Source organism: Toxorhynchites rutilus, chromosome 1 (assembly GCF_029784135.1).
Source record: "Toxorhynchites rutilus septentrionalis strain SRP chromosome 1, ASM2978413v1, whole genome shotgun sequence".
Classification (NCBI taxonomy): Eukaryota; Metazoa; Arthropoda; class Insecta; order Diptera; family Culicidae; genus Toxorhynchites; species Toxorhynchites rutilus.
The window spans coordinates 143,823,235-143,850,850 of record NC_073744.1 but is presented as its reverse complement, the minus strand read 5'-3'; the positions used below and the strand labels follow the sequence as shown (position 1 = coordinate 143,850,850).

Sequence of the window (27,616 nt, the reverse complement as noted above, 5' to 3'; positions counted from 1 at the left end):
GGTTAATGTACTAAAAGCTAGAAAATATTCAGACAAGTAGCAATTAGTAGTTATCACATCCGTTCCTTCATTAATATAGGGCAATGATGAGACTGAAATAAAATCATGGGGTATTTGATGAAACAAATAACTGTGGATAATGGAAATCAAACGTTTATTTCTTACCTAATTTTTTTCGGAATATTTTCATGATGTACTGTGTTTTATTAGTCAAGCCCTTTCATTCGATACCCATATTGATGGGTTTTTGGGAAAACCCATGTTGATGGGATTTTGAGAAAATATGTACATAATACGCCATTTTGTACCGGCCGCCATCTTGGATTTTGAAGATCATGGAATACGCAGTTTTATAATGACACCAGAGATAAATATTTGTTCCAAATTCCAGATCAAACGGTCAACAGAAAGGGGGTTAAATTTCTATTAATGTGGTAGAGCGCTACAGACAAAGTTACAAATTCACAAACACACAAACGGGTCCAAGCTAAATAAAACCGTTTAATAAATAAGTGTAAATCATAAGTATATTACGTTTACCAAGAGAAAATTCGTTTTTTTTAATAATTCGATTATCCGGAGGATTCGAAAATCAATACTCCGGATAATCGAGTCCGACCTGTACTACCATTTTAGTACGCGAACTTAGACCACCTCCTTCAATTCCGTCTTTTACTTCTGCGGACGCTTACTTCTTCCTCCCAGTCTTCTCTACCACCAGGGAATTAGTTCATGCTTCAACCGTAAATGGTTTAGCATATTCGATAATTTTCGACAAAACGCCATGACGGTTAAACAAGTCTTGCACTGCCTTTTTTGTAAAAAATGGTTCTCTTTTCATTATTCGCGATTACTGTGATAATTATTCGATGTATTCATATCTTGATTTTTTTGTTATTCGATACAAAATTACTCGATTAAAATTGCAGATATTCGTTTATTTGAATTAATCGAATCCTTGTATTTGTTTTGGCATTTGTTTCGTTTGCCCCAAAGTATATTGAAAAAACTTCCAGGTATGCTACATTACTCGATGTATTATTGTGAGTGGTTGATATTCAATGTTAGCGTTTATGATATTTAATGAAAATTTTACAGCAAAAATACAAATATAATTATACTGCAAGTGGTTTGTGCGGTGGTTGGTATCAGACCTTCGATGGTCCTATACAACAATGTAAAATTTCCCGGGACATTTCAACAAGTCTAATCCTAGATTGCTTTTTTCAATACACATGATCTGGTTCAGTTTTAGATGCAATATCAAAACAAGCTTAATTATGCAGACTTCAAACACACAAAGTGTTGTTCCTTTCTTTTTAGAACTCAATAAAACGCCCGTCGCCATCGCCACACCGACGGACCGGCGAACAAAAACGAAATAAAGATATACTGCCATATACTGCCAATAAAAAATGGCTGGAAAATGAGAGTACAATCACGGCGCCGTGTGCAATCATACAAGTAAACAATTCGTTAATTGTGGTGTCAACGAAAAAAATTCCCACCCCGCACATAAGTAAAAAAGGAATGATGTCCATTGGTTCTTTGGCCGTCATTCGATCGCTCGATCACTGTCTTACCGGGCCTGGAGTCGATTAGGCGGCGCGTTTCTTGATCAGCGGAGTGATACGCATAGCACCCGACTCGTTCGGTGGGTGATATGATTGAAAAAAAAAAACACGCAAACACAATTCTTTTGAATTGTAATCGCAAATAACGCGTGCGTTGTAAGCACAAGTGTAGTGTCCGAATCCTCGTTGCTATCACTAACAGTCTACCAGCTTCTAAGACGATGAAATAATAAAACACGGTTTCATCGAACTTGTTTGTTTTTCCTCGTTGAACAAGAAGAAATCGGTGGCTTCGCGATTTTTGTTCGGCAATCGGTCAATTACGACGGGTGCTGCTGCTGCTGCGTTTATGGGTGTGCTTGATTTACTGCGAGGTTTTCAGTGCATTAGCGATGGTCAAACGACTCATTAGCCGCATGAGGTGAGTGCTAATTGGCGATAGGTTCTGATTCGAGTGCTTCCCCTTCACCAGAAGAATCTTTATCTTCGCGTTTTATTTGTTGCAATTGGATCCGGTGTAGGTGTTATGTGAGTGTAAAGAATGAAGAGATGTGCACTTCTGGCGATGAGGAGACTCTAGTTTACTTTTTGATTAGCAATGTAAATTTTCGATCGTTCCTGTTGAATTATAACAGTTGGATTTTGTAACCACTCGTCTATGATATGGATAAGATGTGGAAATGTTAAAACCCTGCCTGTTTAAAATCGGTACGCTTTCAATTGGGTATATCTCAGAGTCTGCCTTATGTAGAATAAAATTTTATTAGAATAATATGTTATGTGTTTAGAATTTTAAATTCTCTCGAAAGAATAAAAATTTCAGATTTTTGAGTTCCGTGGTCAATGGTCGGCATTTGCAAATTTTGCAGTCCTAGATCTCTTTGTGATTTTGGTTCAGTGAAATAGCGAAATCATATGTGCATTGGGAGATCTGTCATATTCCGGTACACCCCATTGGAGCGCCATTTATCAATGAACAATTAGAACCACTTTGTCTAACGCGAAACAGCCTGTCAGAATTCATACAACCTTATACATCTTTAGTGTCTTGATGCAAGACGTATCGCCAACAGATTCTTCTCGACATAATTCTGTACTGGATAGTTACCAATGAAACCATTACCGGAAAAATCTCATCACGTGTAAGCGTGGTTTTTTCGATGTGTAATCGCTGTTGATAGCCATCATGCACTGCCTCCTGCTTCCATGCTGTAATCTTCTCCTACACTGTCTGCAGTTCTGCGTAGTTGTACTTCGGTTAGTGCGGGAATGTCGTCGATTCTGGCTCCCCTTACTTTGCGTGGTAGTGTCACTCATCGATTGAACATTGTGCATTCCAGTCTCTCCTCTGATGATTTTTTATACCTATTTTGCTTCATTTGATACTCCAAAACTAAAAAGCCGGGTGGGTAATATCGGGGACATATCGGAGACGTAGGACTACACCAAGGGGTGTCCATTATTTGAATATCATGGAGCACAGATCCCAGAATGAGCAGCTTTTCATGTACAAAATTACAGAAAGAAAACAAAGGATAAAACAGAACCTCAGCACTCAGAAAACACTCAAACGTTTAGATTCAAATACGAAAAAATTTGTCGCGCAAATGTTGTAGAAGTTATTGTTCAGCCGGCAACGAACACACAGTTGATGGCAAACATATCGTAATAGGAATTTACCGTCTGGTATCGTGATATAATTGGGATTTGCACTCCTCATGAATAACTGTGTTCTACTAGTCAAGTCCTTAATTTGATACCCATATTGATGGGGTTTAGAGAAAATATGAGGGGCTTAGAATGAAAGGGGTGTAAGTGATTTGATCGATTTCTCTACATCGACTCTCTCTTTGGGTCATAACTTAGCTGCAAATACATTCCCAGCTGTATTTACCAATGTGGAAAATACGTCGGAACCTTATCTATCGGATTCTATAGCAAACTTAAATTGGAAAGTTTTTGCAGTTGAGTTATTAACTAAATAAAATATAAAGTTGATGAAGAGAAATCGATCAAGTCACTTACACCCCTTGCATTCTGACCCCTTCATATGTAATCCGTCATTTAGTGGCGGTCGCCATCTTGGATTCTCAAGATCATGAAATACGCAGTTTTAGTTTATATTGAGTTTATGTTGACTGCAGAGATAAAAGTGTGTTCCAAATTTCAGATCAACCGGTCAACGGGAAAGGGGTCAAATTTCAGTTAATGTGGTACCGCGCCATAGACAAAGATGTTACATACAAACATACAAATATGTCACAGCCAAATAAAACCGTTTAAAAACTCCTGCATTCTATCAAATCGAGCGCTATTAGCCACTCATTCACCCGGCGCGACGCTCCCACCGCTTTTAATACACTTCGATAGGCTCTCCTGCTCTACATCCCGTTGAAACTCCTGTCTCTCACTCTTGCGGTATCGCACCGCATACATCCCCGGCAAATGCAGCGATATCTCTTTTGCTGATAATCAATTTCAAGATATCGTACATTCTGCTTGGCGTCCGATGATAGAATGTGGTCAAGCCCCACCATTGTTCACTTTATATAGCCATATAGTTAACGTTGTAGCGACCGCCTATATTTATTTATAATTTCTTTTTTTGTCTTTCTCCTTCATCTTGTCCATACGTTTCGCTCGTACCCGTGGTTGCTTGTAATGAATAGCTGTTTGTTGCGGGAGCGCAGACAAAATGTATGGAAAAGTAGGGAATTCTTTCTTCCAATTTTTCCTCAATTAGAATTTTATATGAGCTGAAAAACCGTAATGTGTAGCATATAAAAAATTGCTGAGGATATTTCCTTTCAATGTGTGTATTTGGAACCAAAATTCATTCATTAATTGAGAAGGTATTAGCGTTCAAAAACTGAACACTTTTTCACACCGAAATATTGAAATGGGCCCCTATATTGAAAGGTTAGACGTAGTCCTATGTCAAAAATAAGTTGAGGAAGCGCGAAGGTGTTTTTCCTCATGTTCAGAAAAGTTTTCTGGACCCACTTCCCTCGACTCAAGAACTTGCCGTGAATTGGCGTGTATCTCTGAATCATCCATGCAAAACGTGTAAAATGTCAGTGGCTCAAGATAATATTCGAGCGAACTCTTTCTGTCAAGGCACACCCTTAACAATTTGTCACTTTCAATTCGCTCCAATTCCATCCAAGATCCCATCTTCTTCATCTGTAGGAGCATTGTCTCACTGCGACCATTGGTTTGATCTATTGTACTGTACTCCAGTTTGCTATGTATGCAGTGTCAGTTTGTTCCATCACTCAGGTAATAAAAATTAGTGGGTTATATCTATGATATAACCGCAAGGTTCACGTGGAACTACCTTAGCTTAGCAATCATTCGTTTGTATTGATTAAATTCTTGATTGAATGAAACAGTTTCCAAATTCAATTGAGTTCAATATATTTGCTCTGTGAGTGAAAAAAATGAACAAATGCCGTGTAAAGTCAATTCATTTATTGTGATTGATTGTTCTTCGTTACAAGTAAATTTAATGACGGACCTTTTACGTTTGGTATGATGACTAGAACAAAATATATGTACGGAAGAATTATCAAACGTTTGATGAACCAGCCTAAGGCTGAAAATCTTTCCAATAAAGACAAAAAAAAATTATCAAACGATTATTTTATTTTACATTTCCCTCTGAAGTTTACATCCCAAAAGTGTACATACTTCTCGAATCTCGAATTTGCTTGAAACTGGGAAGTTCATTCGCTTCTAGTGGCTGCACGATTTTCCCAGGTTCCTAAGTTTAGAAGATCATGTTAGGACAGACATATTCCACTCTGCACAAAGGCAAGCGAGGACAAAAGTACTCGCAGTTTGCATTTATTTGCAGAGCCGATTTCCCCAGAAACCTCGGTTTTGAAGTCTGTGTTAGGGAAACACATTTCAATCGGAACAAAAATACCCCCGATTTGTATGAATTCGCAATGCCGATTTCCCCACGCTTCATGGATTTGAAGTCTGTGTTAGGGAAACACATTCCAGTTGGAACAAAAATACCCCCGACTTGCATGAATTTGAAATACCGATTTCTCCAGGCACCTTGGTTTAGAAATCTCTATTAGGGAACACATTTCGGTGGGAACAAAAGCTCCCCCTACTTTCGTGTGTTCTTTTTCTTCTTTTTGGCTTTAAGAGGGTTTAAACTTCTCAGTTCACTCGCCTCTAGGCTCTTTCGTGTGTTTGCAATGCCGATTTCGCTGCTTGGTTTTAAAGTCTGTGTTAGGGAACATTTTTCGATGAGAACAAAAGTCCCCCTACTTTCATGTATTTGCAATGCCGATTTCCCCAAGGCTGCTTGGTTTTGATGGCTGTGTTAGGGAAACCGTAAATCGGGCCAATCAAAACGATGCAGTTAGGGCGTTTAGATAACGCCTAATATTTTACAGTTATTCAATTGTGTATCTAATGAAAAACAACATTTTGTTAGTTGCGATAGATGCGTAGAAATATTCCCTATCAAGTGATGCAAACATCTCTCCTATCCAGTACGAAATGTTCGAGCTATAAGCATTCGAAATCTTTCATTTTTTCCTGCATGTTCTGTGTTTAGGTTTTCATTTTACCCTCCATATATTCCGGTTAGACGTAGTCCCACGTCAAAAAATCGCACTAGAACTTTGCATATCCTCCCACGAAGGTATGCCTTCCTTCATGAAGTTCCTTACCTTTTTTGGTTCAGCAGACCAAGACCACATAAAAATAATTCTTTGTCACATCAAATCTTCAACTCTCTTCTTTTCCCTTTTTAGGTGAGGACACATCTAACAATCACTCCTCGATGTACATTGATTTTTCATATTCATTTGTCTACTGCACCCAAAATTGATTTCTCAAAATTTTCCCAGGCTGCCGAAATTGCCAGTTTTAGTTCAGCAATGCTGTTATACTGCTTTCCGTTGGCGTAGATTCGTCGCATGATTATTCTCCAGATGTTTTCTACAGGATTCAGATCCGGGCTGCGGGCTGGCCACTACATCAGTTCAATTTTTCGGGACTCGAACCAGGATTTTGTCACTGAATTCGTGTGAATACTAGCATTTTCTTGCTGAAACACAAATTTTTTGGCGACGATACTTCGCTTTGAATGGATTCAGCCTGTTTTCCAACACCTCTATGTAGTCTGGCGAACTCATTTGCCAAGATGTGAATGCTAGGTTGAGCTTTCCTTTTGCGCAAAATCCGATCCAGACCATCAAAGATCCTCCACCAAAGTTCCGTGTTGAGAAGTACATTGGTTCCTTCCGCAAATCTCTCCAATACCCCGTAAATCCATCTGGGCCATCCAGATTGATTTTTTTCTCATCAGAAAAAATAACCTGAAGATGAATAAAAAAAAATCAAAAGCTCTAATAGCTTGTAATCGCATTGTAACATTTATCTGAGAAAAATACAGGAAATAACGAAGACTTTACCGTGTCCCACTGATGAGCCATGTTCACTTTTGCGAAATCCAAACGTTTTTGCTTGTGATCTGGTGTTAGATTCGGAGTCTTGTGCATTTTAGATCGAATTATGTTGGGGCTGGAGTGCAAAACCTTACGAATAGTATCATCCGCAACAGACAGATCCAACTCAGATTTGATCTTGGCCGATATTGTTGAATTCGACGCCAATTTCACAATTCTTCGTTCATCGCGCACCGACAGCTTTGATTGTTAAGCCTTCCGTTTGGTAGTTGCATACTTTCTCGGTTTCTTCAAGAAGTTTCTTATCACCGAATCTGATCTACTGAGTCTACGGGCAATTTCGCGAAGAGCCACCTTTTCTCGTCGGTAGGCTTCGACCATTCCCCTTTCTCTTTCACTTAGAACACTTCCTTTTGGCATTTTCAAGCAATACGATCGAGAAAATTTATTCAAATTCAAAAGTTTACCTGCATTTGCTCACTGCGTTTATAAAAATGGGAGCTTCGGAAACAGATATATCGTGTTTCTGACAGATGCAACGAACACACTATCACTATTCAATGTGGAATATCTATGATTCACTAATACCTAAACGGTGGCATATGATACACATGCTGATTAAAGCGTAAACATTGTTATTTGCGTAAAGTGGGGGTGCGTTTATAGAATGTGAGAATATTGTATATATGGTACGGTAGTTATCATCTACCAGTTTTCTGATTTTTTTAAGGTGATACCTGCTCAGACAGTGTCCGGTCAATAGACCGGTTAATGTACTCAAAACTGCCTTATTCAAGCTGAATATGTTGCGTGTTATTCTGTTACAAGGTGTAAGGAAAAATTTGGATTGTCTTGGTGTTGATAGAGCCCTTCAGTTGGTTTCAATCATTGATATTTCCCAGGTTTTGGGCTCAGATTTCATGCATGATGTGGATAGTCCACAAAATGGCTCAGGCCAGACGAATTCAGTTGAAGATCCTAACCATGCTAAGAGATTGGCTTTTTCGTTACCTTCTATACCGCAGTGACCAGGTACCCAGTATAGATTAACTTCGTTAGTAGCCGCTAGTTGTTTTAAGGATGGAATGCATTCCCTAAGTAGCTTTGACTGACATGTGTATGCTTTTACAGCATTAAAGGGTTTCTGTAACACCAATAATCTAAATTATATCAATGGCTTTTGTGAAAAAAAAATTATTTTTACAGCTTTGTCTTTAACCCTCCTGTACTCGCGTGCAAAATCATAACACGTATACTCGCGCACGGTGTCACAGACCGAAAATTGAACTTCTCTGTAATGTTGCCATTGTGTATTTTTCGGGCTTTATTGGCATTTATTTTAAGAAGAGGGTATGTTTAAATGAAAAACCTCCGAAAAATATGTTTTCCCCGTCTTTATTATGTTTAAATAGTCATCTAATTAAGCCTCCTCAAAACAGATTAATTTCTGATACTCCAACACAAATAACGAAATTAGAATTTTTCACTGTTATTAATTAAAAGTAAGCAACCGAATATAATTCATGGAAGTATAAAGAGCTATAAAATAACATAAAAACGAATTAATCGATTGTGGTTTCATTGGAGTAAAAATCAGAACATAGCATAACTGCATGTTCGAAACAAACACGTTTTTTACATTCCATGCAATTGTTGCGTGTTTTTTCGGATCTTTTATCGAAGAGAATAATGTATACCGACCTTCTAGATAATCACCAGATGATAAAGGTTCTGGAATATAAAGTTTGCATATTTCTAATATTCTTTGTCTCTTTATTCTTGGTAAACTAAAAATTAATGCCTTTTTATAGATATGGCACAAAAAGATGATATAAAAGGATTTCTAGGAACTTCCTTTTCTTTCTCTTGTTTTCTTGTTGATATTGTCCATTATAAAAAAAAATATCCCCGAAACTGTAACTGTTAAAAATTACCATAAGCCACCGATTAGTTTATAGTTTACTGTTTACAATTATTCCATAAGTGAAATTCTTTCACAAGTGTGTATATGTTTGACCATTATACTTAGCGAATAACTATACGAAAGTCAAACATTTACATTTTGCTTTTGAACATATGAATCTAACGACGAATATATCGACGAATAGTTAATATATGGATCTGTTCAATCCAGTTACAAAAGGGACTGAAACCAAATAAGAATACTCCGGTAATGATCTTATGCATTATATTCAATAAATATTCCACGCCACTAACATTAATTATATACATTTCATTCAACAATATTCTAGAATATGAAAAAAGGCACATGTCCAAAAAAGTTACTCCTATACTCGCGTCGGTGTGTCAGACCGAAAGTGTTGAAAAAGTGGCACACGTCCCCTTTGTACCAACACATGCGATACGCTAAACGATGACGAACAACGAATAACGAAGCTAGAGAGAATCGCAAAGTTGTAGTGTTCATATTTTCTGAGAAATGAACGAATTATTGATTTCTCGGTCTGAGAGACCAATGCGCGAGTATAGGAGTGTTAAGGGGGGGACCCCTGGCTAGAAGGTCAGAAAATAATGAGTTTTCGTGGATTTTTTTCGGATGTTACGAATAAAGTGAAGTGTTCGTGTATTTTGGTTATTGTTTAAGGTATATTTGAAGGTGTGTTTTCCATTTTTTGAGTGCACGAATAATGATTATGACGCTGTTGACAGCTGGATGCGTAGATGCTGTCTGAAAATCGGTACCTTGCTGGTGGGATCGGTTCTGAAGCAGCGGGGTGTTGTAGAACAAATTCCAATGATATTTTGAAACTTTAGGACAATACCTAAAGTGTTACTTAGCGGTTTTTGAAAATTCGGAAAATTGCCAAAACGGCGGCCATTTTTGTTAATAGCGATTTTTAAAAAATCGAAAAAATGAGTTATCAAAAAACGGCTATATAACGCCTTAGATGATTCATTTTTACATGCTGATAAAAAAATTCAGCCAAATCGGTCGAGTAGATCCTGAGATATCGATACCACCAGTTGAAATAACATGGTTTCGAAAAAAAACGCGTTTTAAAATTCGTACAGCATTACTATATTCTTTGAGGTGACCTCATACTATTGACTGTAACTTTTGAACGAAATCAAATACCGGAAAGTCCTTATAAGACAACATTTCTGAGGGCATAAGCTTCCAAAAAATGCAAAAAACTAAAAATTTTTTTTTCGATTATCTAGACCGGGGTCCTTCCTTAATGGCTTAAATTACTCGCTCCCTAGTTGTAGGAACACCTTGGATTTGACTTTGTAGCCATTCATTTGCCCCCATTTTCCGATGTATGGGTGACTTGATGGAAATTCTAAGGGCTATTTATATCTGTTTTTTTCAGAATTTTAAAAACACATGTTTTCGAGAAAAATCAATTTTAATTTTCATAATATTTGTTTTCAATGAAATTTTTTTCCAAAAATTTGTTTCATATTTTTTAATGAAACTCCTAAGACGAGTTGGCATGAAATTCGTCTATTACATGAACCAATATTTTTTTAAATTTTACTATTTAAAAAAATTGTCATAAAAAAGTTTGCTAAAACCATGTTTTCATTTTTGAACTGTCGTAATTTTGGCTAAGAATATGATGTCATGATTTAGAATCCATTGTTTTTTTTTAAATTTAATCAGAAGGGCTGAAATCGTGTACGTCAAGGCAATGTTTTTTTGAACACCCATATTTTACCAGCTTGTTTTTTCATATTGAATTTTTTTTTTGGTTTGATTTTTGTTGTGTTCTTAAAAGATTCAAAATCAAATAATAAAATAATGGATGGTAAAAATATTATTTGTTTTATTTGTTCTGAGCTCGAAAAAAATTCCGAAATTTGTGCCCCTACACTAGAATACCCCCGAAAGTAAATACCAAACTAACATTCTTTCCTTTTCCTTCGCAGTTGCCAGGACAGTTCTAAACTGTTAGAGGGAGCGTGCCTTGAACTAAGAGATGCGTCATTTTTTTAAATTAGTACTATGTTGAGATTTATATGCCAAATAACACGCCTTGAATGCATTCCGAGTGGCAAGCTCTAGAATACGCGTGACCACAGTGCAAGTCGGAAGAAATTTATTTTATGAAAAATTCCCCCGACCAGAACGGGAATCGAACCGGAACCCCCGGTGTGATGCTAACCATTCGGCCACGGGAGCACTCATCTAAGATATATTATCTCCAATTTAGTATCTTTTCAATAACTGATGTAGGCGAGCTTTTAATTAACAGTTCTGAATTCGAACCAGCTAATGCTAAAATATTTTTGCATCTACCATCTACCAAGTGGTATGACAATCACTTTATTCGAAACAGCTTGCACTTTTTTTTGCGACCCGCGGCAGAATTTTGATCGATCAAACCAACGTTTCGTCCATCATTAATTTGATTCTTGTGTAAAATTATTACGCTAGCAGATAAGGGCTGCGATATGAGTAATTACTAATCATACAATATTCATTCGGGTAATAGAAACAAGAACAACCGAACACAAATATTCTGTTTCAAAGAAATATTACAAGACATTTCAATCGGGTTGTCCGATTGATGTCGCTTTGTTCCTTACTTCTTACAAAGAAACGTAAAACAATTTCATTAAAAATCGAAATAACAAAAAGTAACATACTTTTCATACATTTTTTTTGTAGAATGACGGATCCATACATCAACGATTCCTCGGACAACGAATCGAAGAACAGCTGTGCCAAATCCAAGCCAGACACAGCTGAATCTCTGCTGGCGGACTTCAACCTGTTAAACAACGCGACGGTCAACAACGGTGCCGTCACTGGCAATGGTGCCCTGAATGGTGGTGGTGGTAGCTCAATAGGAAACGGTGCCCCCAACGTAAGCAGCAATAATTTGATTTTGCTTCTGCTGAAGGAGATAAACAAACTGCACGATACCAATAAGAAAATCTGCCGAAATTTGCATGAAACCAAAGGTATGTTAGTTTGTTGTCAGAAGTAGGAAGCATACTCTTATTATCGCCTGCGCGTGTGCGTGACTACCGAAACGTACGCGCCAGCAACCTAAAATGACAGCTATTTCGTGTTTCGCTTTGTTTTGACTATGTTATCATTACGTTTATGTAGCTAAATTTCTTATCTTTCTCTATTTCACTGTTTTTTTTCTCCTGACTCACTTTTTTCTTTATGCTTTGAATATCTCCCGTTACTGGCAATGCTCTAAATCTCTGTCTACCGAATCTCTCGACACTTCTAGTGGAGATGGAAGCTTTGAAGCATACTCCGCACTGGGGCCTTAGTCACCGTAGAGACAGCATAAGCGGTTTGAGCACTAATAGTCAGCCGGTAGGAATGCGTTACAATAGCTTTGGACTGCAGAGTCCCGCACCAACGTATCATTCACAAGGTATTTGTATTGTCGATTTTTTTTCGTTCACTCGTTGTGTTTAGTGGAAGCAATGCGAGTTGCGCACGTTTGTTGTGTGGTATGTGGAGTAGTAATCGATGAAAACAGATACGAATTCCAACAACTCGCATTGACCGTATTGCGTGTGTAGAAAAAATAGCGTTGCCACGAATCTCGATTGTTCGATTACATTAGCTCGACTAATCAATCATTTAAATCCTTCCAGGGAACTACACCCCCGGTATTGTAACGGATGTGATACGGGAGATCCGAGAGGTGTCTCGCGTCCGCGAGGAAGCGATGATGGAACGCATGAAGACTATGATTGAGGAGCGCTCGTGGGCCCTGAACGAAGCCAATTTTAGGTTGCTCAAGGAAGCGGAAGAAACGAAGAAATCCGTCCAATTCGTGCGATCCGAAATGAACCAACTAGTCGATCGGATGCTCAAGCTGGAGAACGAGGTAATCAATCTGAAGGCACAGTTGACCCTTCAGCAGCAGCAGCAGCAGCAGCAAAATTTTACCCTACGAGAGCGGGACTCTTATGGGCAAACTATGAACGCGACAAATGCTCCAGGATCGGCCGCCAGCAAGGCCAGAAGAAATAGTTTGCATTTGAACTATGGTAGAATTAACAATACGGACGATATCTACGGTAATAATTTTAACGACGTGACAAACGAAATGCGATACAGCAACGGAAGCAATATGAGGAAATTCGGTGAGAATAATTTTGGCTCAACGGTAAATGGTGGAGGTTTTGGCGATGAGATGCATGATGATTCCCCAAATGATCAGGTGTTGTTGTTGGAAAAGGATGCGTTAAAAATAAGACGAGAGCTTCAGGACGCGTTGGTCTCGAGACAGGAATCGGAAAGCCGGATTACAGCGTAAGCTAACCATCGCAGCGTCAATGATGCCACTGGTGTACAGATTTTTGTTCCGCTTGTTGGCATCACTGACCTGTGTAGACATGTGTGCGTGTGTGTATTTTTGCAGTACTAAAACTGGCTCTAACATGGTAATATCTATTCATTTCTTCCATGTTCGCATCTCTTCATCCATAAATTGCTGAATTGTTATTTACAAAAAAAAAACAAAAGTTTGGAAAATATTGTAAGCACTCTCAAAGAACAGGTCCCAACAATAACGCCGCTGTCTTCGCAGCATCATGCCTCCGTCATTCAGCAGCAGTTGACGACTCCGGTTGGTCTGGTGACTAGCAGCGGCAGCGGTAGCGGAGGCTCCAGTGGTAGCAGCAGCTCTAATCACCATCACCATCAGCAGCAGCAGCCACAGCCACAGCACACCAATTCGTACTTTTTCCGCAATGTCAACAGTGCGTCTCCGAGTGCTGGTGGGGCACTACCACGACCACCATCCGGAACATCACCGAGTCTCCAGAAGGCAGCCCAAATCCAAAGCCTCGCCTCGCCCTCCAAACAATATCTGCATCTGTCCACGAGTGCGATCAACGTTTCCGGTCCGGTGACAGATCTGTAGTGAGGTGATTGGCGTCTGGATGTGTGTATATGTATTTTGTAGAGATGCTGCTGCATTTTATCGAGATTTTATTTTTTCTGAAGTTCATCTGTACATTTAATTAAATGACTTGACTGCCCATTAAACATTACAAGAATGTTAAGTGTATATAGTAGAGACGCGTAGAGATTGCTCCCTGTGCCTCTCTTGGTTCTATTTGTCGTCCTAATCGAGCTGTGCAATCATTTGTTCAGTTATCAACACTCTCTTATGGCGGGTTTACAATAGAGAGATCTATAGCTACAGACGGATTTATTCACGCGAAAATAGATGTAAACGGATGAGAATATATATGATACACTTCTTCGGGGTATATATAACCACTATGATTAGAATAAATTCAGGCATATGTAAACGCTTGTGAATTTCTCACTGATGAGAAATCACTAAAGTTGGATGCAGTTCTACTTCAGGTGAATAAATTCACCGAAAATATGAATTTATTCATTATATTAGGCTGTCAAAAAAGTCCTGCGGTATTTTTTTTTGAACGTTCATTTGTTCATAAAATTAGTTACAATCATCTGTTTTAAGTCAAATATGCGCCGTTTTGTTCGATGACTTGTTCTCAACGAGATGCCAACTTTAAAATACCCCTGTTATAGAAGCTCGCTTCCTTATTGGCAAAAAACTCGGATAGCCAATTTTCACAGGCCTCTTTTGTGGCTAACTTCTGACTACCTAGCTCGTTCGCCATGGACAAAAACAGGTGGTAGTCACTTGGTGTAAGGTCCGGACTATACGGGGGATGCAAAAGAACCTCCCATCCGAGCTCCCGGAGCTTCTGGCGCGTCACAAAAGAAGTGTGTGGCCTGGCGTTGTCCTGATGGAAGACAATGCGGCCTCTGTTTACCAAAGATGGCCTCTTCTTCATGAGTGCTACCTTCAAGCGGTCCAGTTGTTGGCAGTACAGGTCCGAATTGAGCGTTTGGTCATAGGGAAGCAGCTCATAATAGATTATTCCTTGACAATCCCACCAAACACACAGCAGAACCTTCCTGGCCGTTAATGAGGGCTTGGCCACCGTCTGAGCCGCTTCAGCGGACTTCGACCACGACCGTTTGCGCTTCACGTTGTCGTAAGTGACCCACTTTTCATCGCCAGTCACCATCCGCTTCAGAAACGGGTCGATTTTGTTGCGATTCAGCAGCGATTCACATGCGTCGATACGGTCAATGATGTTTTTTTTTGCGTCAACGTTTGTGGCACCCATACATCGAGCTTCTTTGTGAATCCAAGCTTCTTCAAATGGTTAATAACGGTTTGATGACTTATCCCCAGCTCTTGGCCGATACTACGGCTGCTACTATGCCGGTCTTTCTCGGCTAATTCAGCGATTTTGTCGCAATTTCCGACGATAGGCCTTCCGGAGCGTGGCGCATCTTCGACGACCTCTACACCAGAACGAAAACGTTGAAACCATCGTTGTGCGGTGGAAATGGAAACTGTATCGGGTCCATAAACTGCAGAAATTTTATTGGCAGCTTGAGATGCATTTTTGCCTTTGTCATAGTAGTACTGTAAAATATGTCGGATTTTCTCTTTATTTTGCTCCATATTTGCGACACTATAACTCACGAACGACTTTACCAAACAAAACACTGTCAAGGACTATATTATAGCACCTTTCCAACAAGCTATAGTATGACTCGATACAATGAATACAACTAGAACTACGCGCTTACAACGACACCTCGCGGAAATACCGCAGAACTTTTTAGACAGCCTAATATAAGTTCGCGCTAGTGTAAACGGTTGATGCGATTTCTATAGATCCCATCATATTTCTTCACATGAATATATCCCTAGTCTAAACCCACCGTTACAACCTTTTTTTCTTACATAAAAGATGATGAATTTGATACCGTGTCGCCGATACCTGACTCGTATCGAATCAAATTTAAGTTTGCTATATAATCTGATAGGTGAGGTTCTGACCTATCTTCCACTTTGTCAAATACAGCTGGGAATGTATTTGAGGCTACGCTATGACCAAAAGAGAGAGTCGATGTAGAGAAATCGATCAAATCACTTTCATTCTAAGCCACTCACATAATATTGACGCGGCTGGTGAATTGGATTCATTTTCACCTTCCATGTCGGAACTATCATAGACTCGCAACAAATCCAGAGTATCTTTTCCAGATATATCATGAAATTTCTTCCAAACCTATTTGTTTTTATTCGACAACCACTCAAACTATCGAGGGATGCGTTTTGACTATTATTTTTGATGTAATAATAAATATTAATACCACAGACAAAGCAACCTGGTGCTTACGTCAAGTTATGCGAACAAATGTTCATCGATGGGTTGTTCACATAAATTGACGTAGCCATTTCCAAATGGAACAAATATGTTTTAATTCACAAAATCTTCTAGGTCCTCTTTCTACCGATAATTAGCTTTAACTGGACAGATTATTTCAATGGAAATGTACATGGGTATGCTTTTCGGCCAAAAAACAACAAGAATACGTTTTCCCAAAACTAACGGTGTTAGTGATTATGTCAACTATGTGAACATGGGCAGCACACTTCGGAGCTCAATGTGTTAAGCAAATTGTAAATGATTGATGGAATGCCATCCGGCCCAGGGTTCGTAGAAGCCTTCAGGCAGTTTACCGAAACATTCGACATGGCGGACGAAAACATTCGTGTAGTCATCTTTTCGAGTTCTTTCTTCGTTTCATGATGATGTACTGTCTTCGTAGAAAACATTCTGATTCATGAAGACCGACTCTAAAGGGTGTGTCAGATCAAATTGCATCACGGAAAAACCGCTGTAGAAATTTAATTTTTAGAAATTATATCTTCAGCTTTCGCTTATAATCAGATAAGAGTGTATAGATCACGTTGGCCATGCTTCACTGTCAATTTTTCGTAAATTTGGAAAAATGTCGTCGAACGAAAAAGAGCGTCGTGAATTAATCCTGTGCACTCATTTCGAGAATCCGGAGTTGTCACATCGAGACATCGGTAAGATGCTGGGAATCGTCCAATCCACGGTCAGTAGAGTACTAAAACGATACTTCGACTACCTAACCATCGACTGGAAGGTGAAGAACGGCAAAAATGGATGCTCCGTCAGTGAAAAAGATCACAAGCGCGTAGTTAAGCAGTTTAGACGTGATCCGAGAAGTTCGGTCCGGGATGTCGCCAATAAGCTGAATTTGTCAAGTTCATTCGTCCAGCGGACCAAGCAGCGGGAGGGCCTGCGTACATACAAGGTTCAGAAGGCTACTAATCGCGACGAAAGGCAAAATATGGTGGGGAAGACGCGAGCCCGGAAGCTGTACACCGAAATGCTGACGAAGCCTCATTGCCTGGTAATGAACGACGAAACCTACGTCAAAGCGGACTTTCGTCAGCTGCCGGGCCTGTTGTTCTTCTCCGCAGAGGACAAATTCAGCGTTCCGGAGGAGATTCGCAAGCAGAAACTATCCAAGTTTGCCAAAAAGTACATGGTGTGGCAAGCGATCTGCTCTTGCGGAAAGCGGAGCCCCCTTCGTGATGACCGGCACGGTAAACGGGCAGGTTTACCTTAAGGAGTGCCTACAGAAGCGCTTACTACCACTATTGAAGCAGCACGAGGGCCCGACCATCTTCTGGCCGGATCTCGCTTCGTGCCACTATTCAAAGGACGTGTTGGAGTGGTACGAAGCCAACGGGGTCACCTTCGTGCCAAAGGAAATGAACCCGCCCAACGCGTCGGAGCTTCGCCCAATAGAGAAATATTGGGCGATTATGAAGCAGGCCCTCCGGAAAAACCCAAAAGTTGTCAAATCGGAGGCGGACTTCAAGAGAAAATGGATTTCTGTTCAAAAAAAACTACAACCTGACGTTGTACAGAACCTTATGGACGGGGTAAAGAGGAAGGTGCGAGCATACGGGCTTGGGCTCGAAGTATGAATAAAAAGAAAATGCCAAAAGTTGTATAATAGTTTTTATTTTACTGTCTAAAATTTTCAAAAGGATCGGTCTACAGGGCGAATTTCTACAGCGTTTTTTCCGTGATGCAATTTGATGTGACACACCCTTTACTCTCAGTAGCTTCGCTTCGACTAGAACTGCTTCGGCAATCGCCGTCAACAAAAAGTGACTTGACTAGAAAACGAATTGACTAGCGTCGACTAGCGGGGATAACTGGTGAACTAGTCCAGTCAGTGGTTATTTTAACTGACGCGTCTAATGAATACAAATCTGCTCTTCATTCAACTGACTTTAATCCACACTTCCATTTCCCCCTGACACTAATTTTATTCCCGCGTACACAATCTTATTTTACGTCCATATAAAGAGAAACGAAAACTTGTTTTCTGATGCAAAAAAGTAGTTATACCATCAATGGAAGGTTTATTGTCTACTCATCGTGAACTCAAACCAACGAACTTAGACATTTATCAAGTATGCAATAAAGGTCCTCGCGTTAGTATTTGTAAATAGCGAGCAAAATAGCGCACACATACTGCACGCTACTTTACACGCTGAGTAATTTTCGTGTACGATAAAAAAAATCTAGCTCAACTGTAGCGTATGTCAAACCACTTTGAACTCAAACATCAATGCATGCATAATGATACATAACAGAGAGAGAGGAACGAATTCGTTTTGGGGGGAGTCACTTCAAAATGCAATGAAGATAATTTGACTGGAAAGAATGAAATGATATAGTCGAGTCGGTAGAGGGAGATAGCGTCTAAACGCCCGACTGAGTCGTTTTGGCGGAGAAACTACGTGAAGAAGCCAAAAGACATTTCCGACTGAATATGGATACAGTCAGTCAGATAGTCAGTTGACTATGACTATGCCGAACCGAACCCTGGTCTGTAGTTTAATGTGTGTCCAAAGCTGTTGTGGCTTTATCCTGACGTCGATTTGCACACGGCTTATGTAAGACCTAAGTCAAAGAGTTGATTCGGTGCTCTGGTTCCCGCAAAACTGCCTTTTAGGTCATCACCTCTCGATCGAAAATACCACTTTCGTGTCCTCCTAAGCCGATTCCGAATGTTCCCCAAATCTCTATTCCATCACGGGTTCGGGTTCGGGTCGCCTGTTCGAAAACCATTTTAAGCTAAGACCATAACCTGTCAGTATGTCATTTCCAAAATTACACCTACTCTAGCTTCAGTTTCTGATGAATATCGTTTCAAAGCGAACGCTAATGTGACGGTCTGGATACCGGACATGCCCTTCTTTTCATACAGTGCTCTCGCAAATGTTCCGGCAGTCCATCCTTACCAACGACTTTGTTGTTTTTCAGCCTTACAAACCCTCACAGGATTTCGTGAGGGTTGAGGACAGATATTTGGTCATCTGCTGTGGCGCTATAAAGTCAGTTTCATTACCCCTTCTACTTGCGAAATGCTGCTTGCACCTATCAGCCATCTTGCTTTCGTTGGTGATCGTGTTATCTTCCATATCCCTACATAGATGGCTTAAACTTCTCGTAGAACTTCCGCGTATCATTGACACGGGACAGCTTTTTTTTGTCTATATGATCATGATATTTCTGTTAATTCTTTTTCCGTCTCAAAGTCGTGAACATGTCTTCCCGGGCTCATCTGTACTTTGCCAAGTTCTCACGATGTTTGAGAAAAACCGCCTGTTGAAGAAATGGTTAAAATGTTCGATCCTGTGTGGTCTTGTGGATGTCGTTGCGGGTATGAAGGCACTGTTTTATTTTACTGTTTGTAGCTGGCCAGCCACCGCAGACTTCTCCTGGAGAATATACGTCCCGAAGTTTTGGGCAAAGACGCTTATAGTATGAATTGGCCAAGTGGAGCCGAGCTGTCAAGGAAATTTCAATCGTTCCGTTACCACAAGATGGCTCGTGGTGTTGTAAATAATTAATGGTAACTGCTGATTCGTGCTGAATCGTGAAGGGTAACCAAATATTTATTATAAGTCTTCGAGCTTTGCTGAGGAGGTGATCTGGCGTAGTGGTAACATACATACCTCTCATGCTAAGGGTCATGAGTTCAATTCTTACTCCCGACATTCTTCCAAAAAATGGAAGTAACAGTGACGAACCAGCCAAAAGTGTTGAAAGTCACTATAATACAGGAAAAAAAAAATCGAGCTTTGCACAACAAGCTCAATTTTTCTGTGTTGAAAATGTTGAGTTTCATTGCAAATAACCACCATTTGAAGGAAGTTCTAATTTTCTGCTTCCAATGGACGAAAAGTGTATCTGAAACGCAATCCAAAACGCAGTGGAACATATGTAAAGCCAGGCCATATTCATATTTCTGTAATTTAGGGCATTCAAGAATATACCCATGCGATAGCGGCATCTTTACTGATTCAGAATCTGGTCGATTTTTTTGTTTCAGATAATCAGAAGGGCTGGAATCGTGTACGCCATGGCACAACTTTTTTTGAACCCTCTTACTTCATCACATAACTCATAAGACATAACATCATAACTATTCTAGTTATGAATATTTTTTATTCGTTAATTTTTTGTTTTATTGGTTGAAGATAGATGAACAAATGATTATATAATGAATAGTAAAAATGTTCTTCTTTTACGGAGCTCTCAAAAACGTCCGAAATTCGTGTCTCTACACTAGAATACCCCCTTGAAGCGGGGTACTGTCGAAAAACGTCCACATTATGCGAACAGACACGAGTAGATAAAAGACCATCATGACAACGCTCGGTCTCATGCTGCTGTTCGAGTTGAAAACTATTTGGAAAATAACGGATGGGAAATTCTTGTTCACCCGCATTACAGCCCAGACCTTGCCCCTCCCGACTACCATTTGTTTTGTTCGATGCAGAACACTTTATTTCAGAACAGAGTATCAAAAATAGGCTGGCTTCATAAGATGAACGCTTCCTTCGCGACGGAATCCGTCAAATCTTTGAATAATGTACTAATTCATTTCATTTTTCAAATGGATATGTTTTCCATGCAAAAACGAAACGAACACACCTCGACCCAGTTATTTATCGGTTAAAAGAAGGCTGAAAAAAACTGTGATTTATTACATGTTTATTCCATTTGAAAAACACATACGTCAATTTATGCGAACAATCAAATGTATTGATGAACGTTTAGGGTTTGCTCTCACCGCAGCGTAGCGCGAGCGTTTTCAATGTGAATTAAACTCTGATGAAGGGGAACAAAACTAAACTTTGCTTTGTCCCTGCGATTATGCATTACGAAATTCAAAACATTGTCGGCGTAAAATTGTATGCCAGTGACACACTAGAACATCCCACTCGCGCCACACTGTAATGCGAACAAAACCTTACTGGCATAGCTTGACGTAAGCATGAGGTTGTTTTGTCTGTATTAGTATCAGTATTGCCGATAATAGTCCGTTTTAGCGTAGTCACAGGCGACACAGGCGAGATTGATTGACTGATTGTACTATAGAAACTTCAATGTTCATTCACCTCTAGCCTTGATAAAGACCTATTAAAATATTGATCAATGGAAACTTCTGGGATTATACCCACGGTCGTTCGCATAATAAGGGGACGCGCAACCGTTATGGCTACAGAGAACCACTCAGAAGATGAGCATGATTCACATTTGCAACCTACTATCTGATCTGACGGACATTTAACAAACCGTTCCTACTGCAAAATATTGAGAGATCTAGACGTTAAATCTACTACTGTGGTCACGAAGAATGCGAGAGTTGTGACACTCAGGATATCTACGGAAGTAACACACACTTCCAATCGAACTATAGCGAGCAAGGAGAAGAACCAATCATTTCACATGTAAGATGTGTTTGAGCTGAAAGGAACATACCTCATGAGCAATTTCCTGTAGAGGACAGTAAAGTCATCGATCGAATGTGACGATCAATGGCTCGTTTTTTTCAGTAGATCATCGAAGAGTTCTTTGAAAATGAGTTTCTTATACCAATTTTGACTCATCGTACTCATTACATGCTATTTCTGCAGAAAAATTGTGACATTCAATGAAACTTCAGCTCTATTGGGTGGTTCTTGAAAATGATCCTTTTTTGGAACAATATGGTTGCAGGAAGGAAGGCAAATCACACTGCCAGAGTTTGCTTTTACAAATTGCTCTCAATTCTAAATTCTGAATTTGAGGTATCTAGAGCCTTGTCATACTCGTTTGACATCTGATTTCCTTATTGGCGTTAGTTGTTGTATTTTTTTCATTATTACTTCGGACGGCTCACAATGAAATTCAAAGTTCAATTGACACAACACATACTACTCTAAACAAATGCAGCAGCAGAAATCTACAACACATTCATCACAAGTTGGTATATGTTGCCAGTAAAAATGGCAGTAATTTTTGGAAGAACATTATCAGTAGTAACCCAAAGTGCCATTGCAGTTTGTAAATTGACAAGTGACAAGCAAGCAAATTCGAGAAGAGAACATCCGTTCCGATATACCACTTATAACTACATACTGTAAAGCTTGTTCTGAAGCGACATAATATACTTAATAGCAGCAAATACTGAATTCAAACAAACTTACTCTATCGAAAAGAACAAAAATACAAAAATACTCATTATTGTACAACGACACACAAATCCGTTGCCTTACGTAAGTAAAACTAAAGCTGAATATTCTAAAGCAATAGAACAAATACCATTATAGGATGTAGGAAACACTGTTATGACGCGCGTATGTGAAGCCCCAGATAGGGAAGATGGAGCCCCTCAAGTGGAAATTTATCTCCACTTTCTCGAAGCCAAACAAAACAGGTACCATTCGTCCCCATGAAGATATCGCAAAGATTTTCAATACAAACAGTACGTAATCAATCAGATCTATGATTTCCACGTTGATGCCTACGTTCGGCTTCTGAAGTGTTTGCACACAGTTTGATTCGCTCTTTGTTATTTTGCTTCCCCCTGGTATTAGAACTCCCCAACGATTCCAACAGTCTCTTTCGCTGTTTGTTAAAATACTTTTAAACGATTATGAGTGAGCATTCGAGGAAGGAAGAAAGCAAAAAGGACAAAGGAAAAACGAATCTGCAGAGATGGTTTTATATTTTTTGATTGAATTAAGTTTTAAGTACATCACAGAGCGAAAGCTTTTTGCTCGTATAAATATTTATTTTTATATCACTTATTTGATGTGCGTCGTTTGATGGTGTCGAAAATAGAAGACACACTCGGAACCGTCGTTGTAAGAACAAATCAGGAGAGAAGTGCACATTCGTTATACCAATACTTATTAATTGTCACGAATCTTATTCCAATTGTAACACAGTAATGATAGATAGAGAGTGATAAGAGATGTATAGTGAACATATTTGCAAATGGCCAACCAATAGTAAGTAAGCGACAATATCAAACAGAAAATTAAATAACGATGAAAATTAATCTTTAACAATTTCGATTAGCGCATTTATTGTGTCCGAAAGCCGTTCTTATTACAAACCTTTTTTTGTGCGGGGGATAGGGACTGCACAAAAAAAGTCGCATAAAAAAAATCGTGCAAAACTTCACCAGCAGCTTCAGAAAATCGTGTCCGGTACACATTTTGAAAAAAAACTTTTTTTTTGTGCGGTAGATAGGGACCGCATAAAAAAAGTTTCCCCCAAGAAAATAACTGAAATCCATGCCATTCACCGTTCAATTTCCTTTTGCTTCCCTGCTTTGCGATGGGACACTTTACCTTTTCGGTTGAGCGTGGCTGTTTTGTGCTTTTAGTTGCATGTCGAAACGTGTCGCTGCTAGAAATCATGTCATGCAAAAACTTAGAAAAACTTAGAGCATTTGATGAGAGGAGGGGAATGATTTCAGAAGTGGATAATTGGACGCAAATATGCTTTTTTCGCACTGAAATGCCAACCATCGAAAAAACTAAATGGACGATAATTTCGTCAAATATGCTTCTTTTCATACACCGCACAAGAACAGAAAATCGCACAAAAAACCGCACAAAAACATATTTTTCTGTATATACGTGAAAACAATCATTCAAATTGCGGGCAGTTGAAATTTCGTGTTCAGAATAACCGATACTAACACACTTTCTGTTTCGAGCAGTTCAAGTAACTGGTGGTTTCATGACTGCCTCCCTGAAATCCTCCAGGCACTCTCAAGAATTTTTGAGTCCGATCTGAGGGGGGCCAGTTGTGGCCACTTTGTCCCAAAACAACAAAGTAATTTCAATGCGAATTAAACGCTGAGATTAATCAAAATATCTGTTTACCTATCCTATTAGGTGTACTGGTAAGTTTCTTCGGTTTTACAACAGATGGCGTAACTCTATTATTATTCCAGTGAATCAAATTTCCAGACATTCGTTGGAAAGCTACTGTCATTGCGCGTCTTTTTCAGTATATGTCAAAAAGTTGAAGCGTAAACAACATAGTTTTTTGCCACTTCGAATATGTCGAATTTCGTACCAACGAGAGTGTTTTTGCGGGGAGTGTTACTTCATTACTTAAATATGAAAAAAAAAGCTGCGGAAAGTCATCGCATTTTGGTGGAAGTTTATGGTGACCATGCTCCAACTGAGCGGACGTGTCAGACGTGGTTTGCACGGTTTAAAAGTGGTTATTTTGACTTGGAAGACAAAGAACTTTCCGGATCGCAAAAAAAATTGAAGATCAAGAATTGGAGGCTTTACTCGATCAAGATACGTCACCTTTTTCGATCGATGCAATATGACCTGGTTTAACAGCAAAAATCCAATTTTGACGAAGTCAAAAATTGGATCGATTCGTGGTTAACCGACAAACCGGCCGATTATTTCCGCAAAGGTATCCGTGAATTTCCAGAAAGATGGGAAAAAGTTCTGACTAGCGATGGGTAATACTTTGAATATTAAATTTGTAACCATTTTTGCAGAATAAAACTTTTGAAAAAAAATGAAGAAACTTACCGGTACTCCAATAATAATTTGTGAACAATCGTCCAAACTGATGATTTGTCGAAGATATTAGGTCGAAAAAACTAAATTCCGCATGGATTTCCTTAAATATGATGAGCACAAAACTTCGACCGAATGGCTACCGAGAGAGCGATTTCTGAAGTACAGGGTGACTCAAAAGTCATGAAAATCTTCAAGCACAAGGTGACTATCTATACGGCATCTATAGCCAATACCAATACTACCAAAAAAGCAGGTCCCCATGATCAATTTGCCCCACTACCCCTATACCTTCAGAATATTTCATCGGCGAAATTTGGAAGTATTATCCCATAGGAGTTGTTCACCGCTAAACTTAATGAAACGAAAGAAAAATTCAAAGAATTTAGCGTAACATTTCAGAAGCTAATATTCTTGGGCTATTCTTCAGGACTCGTAGAAAATACATGGTCATGTGCTGAACCAGTTCTAGTTTGAATCAAACTAGCAGGTGTTCCTGTATATTTGTGTTCTATATTTTCCGTATATTTCCATTCAAAATAACACATTGATTGAACGAAACGGAAAAATAAACAATAAGCAGCCAGCATAGATTGACTCATTCCATCACATGCGATGAGTACAATAAAAGTTAGGCATCACGGAGCTTATCTACGTGTAAATGACGAAGGACGGGAGAAATCCCAAATAGCTCGCTTGAGCAATGAAAGCAGGTCCAAGGAATCCCTCCCGCGACATGTAAGGTAACACGGGGTGAATTGGACATACGGGGTGATTTGGACCAACCCTTTATCTCAAAAAGTACGGCTCAACTTGGATTTTTTATAATGTCATCTGATTCTATTGTAGAACCCTACGTACCTATCGTAAAAAACTTTGGTAAAATTTAATAGGTGGAGGACAACGGTAGCATGAATGCAGCAAGCACTTTGATTGCCAAAAAATGTGAGTTTTACGATCGTGGTTTTAAGGTTTTCCCACATTTTAATTTTTGCATGTTGTGTGGGGTGAATTGATCTACAGGTTTGAGGCTTTTCTTTAGTTTAATTGATTCCAGATGCCGCTGAATAACAAAAAGAGGATGGGCAGACAACGTTGGAAGAAGGGGGAGCTTGAAAGAGCAACTCAGGCCATCAAGAACGGATTTTCTTTGACCAAGCATCGAAAGTGCTTGAAATGCTCGAACAACAGTGAAAAGATCCATGCAGAATTCGAGATGGTCTCAATCCAATTTTTCTAGGCTGGAATCTGGCCAAGACATTTGGTATCGATCCCAGAACACTGTTACTGATTGTAACATTATTCCAAAATACTTTACATAAACATAAGTATGTTTTTTTCGATTAAACACTGGACCAAATCACCCCACAGATGGTCCAAATCACCCCTCATTAAATTTTAATGTCCAATAATCATCTCTTTTATTTTATGATATATTTGTAATTTGAAGCTTAACGATTAAACGATTAACGATTAACGATTAAACCTTATTGATTGAGAGAAAACAAGTGTAGCTTAGTATACAATGTGACAAATATTATTTTGACCGTATTGGTTTGGAAATATTAGGCGATTTGCTTAGGGGGTCCGAATCTCCCCATTTCCCCTAAATAATTAAGGGATGGCTGTAATAAAATGTAATTGCTGATCTACGGTCTTGGTACGTTTGGATAAAATGACACTAAAATTAACTTTTCACTAGGACCTATCTGTTTTGATCGATTCTCTTCATCGACTTTCTACCCTTAGTAATTCAGCGGTTGAAGCATTTCCCGAGCTGTTCGACAATCAAGAGTGTAGAGGGAAACCTCGTTAATCAACCTATATGATAAAACTGGCGCAAAAAGGTTTGCAAGGCCGTGGTTATCGAAAGGAAAAGCCAATGAATCAAAATAGATACGTCATATTGAAAAGTTAAGCGTGAAATGTCATTCATCATGACACAAGAATTTTGAAGAAAATCATTACGGGAGTAAAGTGCCTGTTGGTATAACTTAAAGCCGACAAGTTTACATGTCAATAATTGGTAACTTTGACATTCTGGTTAAAAACTTGGAAAATTCGTTCTAGCATACTATATACTATATACTAAAGTTTGCAGAACGGATTTCTCGAAATTTTCCCATGTCTCCGAAATCGCGTGCTTGAGTTCATCAACCATACTAGGATCCCCCGAAGATTTTAAACAGGATTCAAATCTGAAGAGGGAGGATTCTGGCAAAAAACTATTTCATATGCCAGAGGAAACGCGATGCGATGTGACGCGACACTATACTAAAGTTTGCAGAACGGATTTCTCGAAATTTTCCCATGTCTCCGAAATCGCGTGCTTGAGTTCATCAACCATACTAGGATCCCCCGAAGATTTTAAACAGGATTCAAATCTGAAGAGGGAGGATTCTGGCAAAAAACTATTTCATATGCCAGAGGAAACGCGATGCGATGTGACGCGACAAGCGAATTTCTGCGCGACACAAAATCAACCTCGACATGCACAGCATTTTCGCGCGATGAACACGCGACAAGTGAATGTCAGTTTTATATTTTGTTTACATCATGGCGGAAGAAGATGTGTCTGTGGATGTGGAAGCACTAATCGGAGCTATATTTCAAAGAAGTGCACTTTGGAATCAACAAACTCGACACTACAGGAACCGGGTTCTTGTTAGTAAGTGTTGGAAAGAAGTTTCGGATGTATTAGGAATCACTGGTAAGTGAGATAAATGAAATTGTTTGAATATATATTGAAAGGATTTTTCGAATTTCAGAGTATGCTGCTAAAAAAAATAGAAAAATTTACGGGATACTTTTGGCCGTGAACTGCGAAAGCTGCCGCAGTCGAGATCTAGGGATCCCGGTGATGACAGCATTT

At 39.3% G+C, this 27,616-nt stretch overlaps 1 protein-coding gene across 2 annotated transcripts in view; it reads left to right on the top strand.

The window, feature by feature from the left end:
• The window catches only part of LOC129768204 (putative uncharacterized protein DDB_G0282129), a 57,630-nt gene extending 38,263 nt beyond the window's left edge, over positions 1–19,367 (top strand). For both annotated transcript variants that reach the window (XM_055769697.1, XM_055769687.1), the window contains 4 exons: positions 11,643–11,938; positions 12,220–12,369; positions 12,596–13,259; positions 13,473–19,367. In XM_055769697.1, the coding sequence (XP_055625672.1) occupies positions 11,643–11,938; positions 12,220–12,369; positions 12,596–13,259; positions 13,473–13,872 (1,510 nt within the window). In that variant the 3' untranslated portion in view covers positions 13,873–19,367. The remainder of the gene's footprint in view (positions 1–11,642; positions 11,939–12,219; positions 12,370–12,595; positions 13,260–13,472) is intronic.
• Positions 19,368–27,616: the final 8,249 nt, after the last annotated feature.